At 51.1% G+C, this 6,560-nt stretch overlaps 1 protein-coding gene across 1 annotated transcript in view; it reads left to right on the top strand.

Moving 5' to 3' along the window:
* The first annotated feature begins 3,434 nt into the window (after positions 1–3,434).
* The window catches only part of ANKFY1 (ankyrin repeat and FYVE domain containing 1), a 31,533-nt gene continuing 28,407 nt past the window's right edge, over positions 3,435–6,560 (top strand). The window contains exon 1 of the mRNA XM_038158320.1: positions 3,435–3,444. Within this exon, the coding sequence (XP_038014248.1) occupies positions 3,435–3,444 (10 nt within the window). The remainder of the gene's footprint in view (positions 3,445–6,560) is intronic.

The following is a 6,560-nucleotide window of genomic DNA, read 5'->3' as shown; positions in this document are numbered from 1 at the left end:
AGCACAACTTACCTGAACATCATCAACAACACAACACTAGCAAACACTTGAGCAATTGGACATGCCGTGCTTCATCTTGAATAACAAAAGAGCAAACGAAACGCACACCTTTATCCCTCTTGTAACCATCTCTGGCCCTCTGCTGAGCAAATACTTATCTCAGAGTACCTGCTCAAAACAGTTTTCAAGCCTTTGACCAAAGAAACTTTATAGAAGAACTTGAAATGACTCCACTCTTCTTTCCACAGCGCAGCATAACCCACTAATAAATCAAGAGTCCCAGTGTCAAAGAGTCAGCTTTTAAGAAGCCTTCAGTCCTATTTGGCTGGCTGGACTTCATTTTATGTTGCTGTGCACCATGCACAGGCTGAAAGGCACATACTGCAGGTCTTGTGAGGGGGGCTGGGGTGGAAGGAGGTGACAGTTTTTAGAGGCAGGGCAGCCATTGGGGACAAAAAGGCATTTAATGTAAGAAGACCTAGAGGGAAAGGTACTACTTCCTCCTATGAGTGGTTTAGATAAACAGGTATGTTTGATATCTGTATTTACATATTTGGAAATGAATTTTTTTGTGAAATCATTCGTTAAATTTGCTTTATGTGGCTAGGCTGCTACTGCAGCCAGGCAGGTGCATGCAGTACTTAATCCCCCAGACACCAGCACTGCTTTGAGTTCCTGTTGGCTCACTTGTCCAAAAGGTCTTCAGGAGAAAGTTTCTTTTCCACCAGCTGACTACCCTTTTCCACTTAAAGTTTGGACTGTGAATTTCAGTGGCATGGTGTCATTCTTTCCATTAAAAAAAAAAAGGAAAAAAGCTGATCTTATTAAACTTACCAAATGGATTTACACCCCCACAGGCTGACCTTCCTTTTCAATTTCCACAGTGTATCTAGAACTGAGGCAATTCCAGGTATTTGCTGCTTTCAGCAAGTTGAAGAGTGGTCTCTGTTTTATCTTCCAAAGTACCACACACACTACCCACAGACTCACCTGTAAATTCACCAAATGGATCAAAGTTTTATGTCTATGCTCTCCAGAATTGCTGCTTGTTTGTTCTTGTAAGAAATGTTTGTCTTGATTCAGTGGTATGGAAGAACTGGGAATTTCACAGCACTGCTTATTCCCCTCTTTGTAAATTCAAATATATATTTGGCTTACCCAGATGGTTTGTGATCCCACCTGACCTGGATACTCCCCAGGGAGGAGTGTTACTGTGGGATACTGCTACGATCTACAGGCTGCAGGTATGGCTAATGCCCAGTGACTGAATGAAAGAGGCAGCTCAGGCTCTGGTGCCAAGTGTCCAGGTTGTAGGAAGCCTTTGGCAGGCAAGGAAATGGCTTATTTCACTTTTTTGTGATCACACTTGGCTCCTTGTTCCTGCCCCACACTGAAAGGGGCCCTGGTGGAAAGCTGTTGGTGATAAAACCAGATGGGAACACCACTGAGGAGCTGCAGGATTGACAAGTAGTATGAGCATTCCTGGTGAACAAGGAAGTAAACCAGCATTCCTCAGTTTTTCTTGTAGCAAGACTTTGTGTCTGGTTTGGTTCGTGCAAGGTGCTCAGTTATCACTGTAGGTTCTCCAGGGGTTTGTTTTCCTGGCTGAGGGGTTGAGCTGATTTTTGCCCCAACATGGGGCATTTCCCAGCATTCCAAATATCACTGCATCACTGGGGGAAAAGGAAAAGCATCAAATCTAATGAATGTCTAACTAGTGTGGCATCTTAATTCCTTTTTTCTATTTCTCCTTGCTGCACCAGAGAAGATCCCTAAAACTCAGAAGGATTGTCAGTTGTCACTCTAAAATTCCTTCTGCTGCAGTGCCTGAAAACATTTATTGGAACTAGATGATCAATAAGCAGAGCACATGAATTCTGAAGTGATTAGAAATGTATTTTGGGCTTTGGGAGGCCGATGTGGGGTGGACTCCACTGTGTCTCTGCCATCTGGTGCACTGCTCTTGGTGCAGTGCCATCGCTGCACACAGAGCAGCAACACGAGTGATTCTAAACCAAATCAGAAGCTGCCTGGGGTTTAGAGAGACGATCATGCAACAGCTTCCTGCCCAGGCAAATCCCCAGAGGAGATTACAATTCCCCTTGATGCAAAACATAGCAGTGGTTTGAAATCTGATCCCTGTTGTTACTGTGAAATTAAACTAAATCTGATCAGGGAGCAATAACTTGGTTCCTCTCACAGTTCCTCAAGAGGATCAATAGCACCATGAGCAGTGGGGTCATTTGCTGTACAGCACAGTCGTACACAGCTGCCATCAAGCTGTGCAAACCGAGACAGGTTGTTCCATGGTATGTCTGGAACTACAGTCTGTGGCCCTCCTGGGCCCAGCTCTGGATTTGCTGTTTTATCCAGCACCAAATAAATAGGATGCAGAGCAACTTTTCAAAGGTCACTTCACGGCGGAGTCCAGAAAAAAATTGTCTGTAAAACAATATTGTGCATGAAGTCTTCAAACGTTTCACTGAAAGTTGCTCCTCAAAGCAAGCAACAAATTTGCTATTGGACCAGCATCGAGGATTTGGCATTTCAGTCGCATCTAAGCAGGAGCGATGATGAACAACAGCAACAGCCGAGGGGGCAGCTGTGTTGTACACGTGGCTGGGAAAATGATCCTGTCACTGCTACTCGGTCACTGCCCGTCGACCTGCAGCCATTCACCCACCGGGCACCGATCCAGTGTCCGGGGGGCACAGATCAGTGTCCGGGATTGTTGGCTCCGAAACAAAAAGCAGGACCCGAAGTGGCGAGGAGCTCCCGTGGCCGAAGCCCCTCGCCGTGGCTCCCGCAGCCGTGCGGGCACCGCCCGGCCCGAAGGTGCTTGCCGGGCTCGGGGCGGCGCTCCCGGGGCAGGTGAGCGGAGGCGCTGCACAGCTGCGTGTGCCCCGCTGCTGGGCGCTTTCTTCCGGCGATCCCCAGCCGTGCCGCTCGCCCGGCGCTCGGGCCGGCATCCCCGGGCGCCTCCTCCAAGCGGGAAGCGCGGCGGAAGCTCCAGTCCCGGGCCGGCTCCACCCTGCCTCCCGACGCGGCCGGCGGCGACGGGGCGGCCGTGCCGCCAGCCGGGTGGCGGTGCCCGCGGAGGGACGGGGCGGAGAGCGGGAGAAGGCGGGAGAAGGCGGGATAACGGGAGAAGGCGGGATAACTCGGAGAAGGCGGGATAAGGAGGGATAACGCGGAGAAGGCGGGATAACGCGGGAGAAGGCGGGATAACGCGGGAGAAGGCGGGATAACGCGGAGAAGGCGGGATAACGCGGAGAAGGCGGGATAACGGGAGAAGGCGGGATAACGCGGAGCGAGCGGTCCCGTCCCAGCAGCGCGGCCGGTGGCGGCGCTGTTGCGCTGCTCTCGCGAGACCACCGTGCTCTGGCGCTGGGGCGGGCGGCGGCTCTCGCGAGAGCTGCGGCGCCGGAGCCAACATGGCGGAAGGTGAGGGGGGGAGCCCGGGTGAGGGGCCGGGCGGGGCCGGGCACCGCGGCAGCCGGGGGCCTCCGCTGCTCCCGGGGCACCGCAGTGTGCGGCTCCCGCCGCTCTCCCGTGCGGGACGGGCTCGGCCCTGCCCGCGGCGGGTGGGGCGGGCCGCTCGCGAGGTGAGCGGGAGATGGCGGGGGCCGCGGGCGGACACCCCCGGGCGGGGCCGGCCTGGCGCGGGCGGCTTTGCCTCTCAGGAGGGCGCTTGGGGCGCTGGGAGCCGCCAGGAGGTCCCACCGACCGCTCCCCGCCGGCGGCGGGTCAGGCGGGGCTGCAGGGGGCTCCTGCCCGTGTCGTGGGGCTCGTCCCGGGGCCGTTCGGGGTCTCATCCCGGCGTGCCCTGCCCGAGGCGCCGCGGGCGGCGGCTTTCCCCGGGGCAGGGCGGGCCGCCGGTGCCGGCTTTCCCCGGGGCCGGGCGGGCTGCCGATGCCGGTGCCGGCTTTCCCCGGGGCCGGGCGGGCCGCCGGTGCTGCAGCCTCCGGTCACTTGTGCCGGAGCCTTTTTGTCAGGCTCAGGTGAGGTTTGCGAAGCCCCTGGAGTGCTGCTGTTTTGCTTGAAGTCTGGCAATTGCAGCATTCAAGTTGATTTAACATAAAGGGATTTGGGGGAAAAAAAAAACCGCTTGGACTTTTACAGTTCTACTCATTTCTGCAAGACAAGCTTCCTCTTTTTCTTGGGGGAAACGGAGTGTGCAAACGGAGCTAAAATGCTCCAAGTTACAGAGGAAATGAAGTTAGAGTCGTGAAAGCAGAGCCTTCAACTCTTGCAGATCTTGGACAGTGGGGAAATTTAGGAACACTTGTAGAATATGAAATGGAGCAGATGCTGCTGGACTGACACGCATCAGCTGAGAGGATGCTGTAGTCAAGCTGGTTTGATAAGTCCTTGGAGGAATGCCTAACTTCTTGTGTGCTGAAATACCACTGCTTCATATTTAGCTGACCAGCCTCTCATGCTTGCTTTTAAGCCTTGGTGACCCAGTTCTGTAGGGCTTTTGTTGGCTTCAGGTAATGAAACTTTCACCAAAGAGACCCTCAAGGATGTGAGGCTCTGGCTCAGGGTCCTCCTTTGCAGAATTAACCTGCAGCTGATACAGGCAAGCCCTGTTTCAGACAATCTGTGCTTCTCAGAGATTTTTCCCTGCCTTAAGTAATTCTCTGATCTTTTGGCTAAAAAAAGCACATGACCAATGAATGATGCTGTGTGAACTGAAGTAGCAAGCTGGAGTTGTCACCCTTCTCAGTTCTTAGGTTGTGTTGGAAGAGGGGCTCATTTTGTCCCTGTGAACGAGGTACACACTGCAGCCACACTTAGATTCTAGTTAAGAGCTACGCTTGAGTCAGCTGAAAAGTGAAAGCTGTTAAGGAAGGGAGCTTGTCAAATTGTGGTTATTAGCTCAGAAGCCAAGTGCTTCTTCTCATAAGGAAGTGTTGCCTCTGTCTGGAAAGATCCTGCATCAGATTTATTGCAATGGCTACCTGCAGATTGACTGAACATCTTCGTGTGTAATCTCTGGGTTCTGTGCTGCTAACACAGGAGGTTTGCATGCAGGCATGGGGAAGAATTGTTGCATTAATGCTTGAGTGTAAAGAAGCAGTCGCTGTAGAGCTTTGGGGTGGTAAAGATCAATGCAAAAGTGAGGAGGAACAAGAAAGCAGTGACTTGAACATCTTTGGGGAGATAAGGGTCTGAATGTGGAGCAGTGGAGGGGGTGAGGAAATAATTTGGTTTTCTGAAATATTTCACTCGGGTCCACTTCATAAGGGAACAAAATTTTTCTGTATGGCTTCTGGGTCTGCTTTTGGTGGGTGGAATGGGCTGTGTGATGGGTTCCACTAGAGCCTCCCTCTAATTTTTGATGTGTGCTGTCTCCTCATTGCCTTTTGCCTCCCTGCTTGCATTCACCTATTTGCTCCTGAGTACTTCTGCGCATTCTCCTACAAGAAAATGACATTAGCCTTTCCTGAAATCCTCTTCAAAGCCTTTGATAGGGAATATAAACTTCTGCCAGTTCATGAGATACTGATCAGTCTGCCAGAGAGCTGTTCACAAAAGCTACTCTTATTTACCTGGACTGTGGCTCAGAAGAAGAGGCATTTTGTGTTTTCTGCTCTGCTGAACCCGGGCATCCTCCTCACTGAGGCATTGGGGTTGCTGTTTAGCCAGAGCCTTACTGGTGTCTGACTGAGCCTGTCCTTTCAGTGTCTTGAGGCAAGGACCTTCATGAAGTGTGTGTGTGTGCCTGCAGTAATTGTGCCTTTTATTTGTTCACTCTTTAAGTGAGCAGTTTATAGGGAAAACTGAGCCTTTGTTCTTGTGCTGTGAATGTTGATTAACTGGACCTTGAGAACTCTCTTGAATGTGCATTTGAAATGTGCTGTAAGATAAATACTGTCCTCATGTGTGCCTACTACACATGTAAGCAGCGTGTCACATAGAATGAGGGAAACTCTTTATTTTGCAGTTCTTGTAATTGGTACAGTGAGCAAATACCTGTCAGTCCTTCTCACTGAGTGTGCAGGAAGCATATGGTGTCAGTCTGAAAACAAGAGTTCTCAAAGCTTTGCTTCCTTGAGGTACTTTCACTGCTAGTAGGGATTGTCTGGGATTGTCCTGAGAGCAGCACTGACAGGCTGGATTGTTGATCATGCACAAAGCTTCAGCTGCTGCTGTTTGGGGTTTAGGGTAGCTCTGCATCGTATGCTAGTGATTTCAGGCTAATTTGCAGCTAGTGAGCTGACTTTGGTAAAATGACAGTATTTATGATGTACAAATTCTTTATTCCCAGCTTTGCCCTCCCATGGTTTGGCTGGAAGGTGCAGTATTTCTGTAGGGTTCTGCATGCAATGAGCTTCATAGGCAGCTTCTTTTTCCTCACATTTGAATTTGTATGCCATCTAAAACTCTTACTGGATACACAGTGGTGCTGTTCATACACTAATTTTTGGTGCAGTTCTCAGTGTCTTTTGCTCTGGGCTCCTGTGAGACTCCTGCTCTAATGGCAGGACTTGCTTTGTGCCCCAACACTATCCTTATGGAGAAATGAGGAAGGAGTGGTTGCTCAAGGGGCATGT

This window comes from Motacilla alba, chromosome 19 (genome assembly GCF_015832195.1).
Source record: "Motacilla alba alba isolate MOTALB_02 chromosome 19, Motacilla_alba_V1.0_pri, whole genome shotgun sequence".
Classification (NCBI taxonomy): Eukaryota; Metazoa; Chordata; class Aves; order Passeriformes; family Motacillidae; genus Motacilla; species Motacilla alba.
The sequence above is the reverse complement of the archived record's forward strand: the minus strand, read 5'-3'. Positions and strand labels throughout refer to the sequence as shown.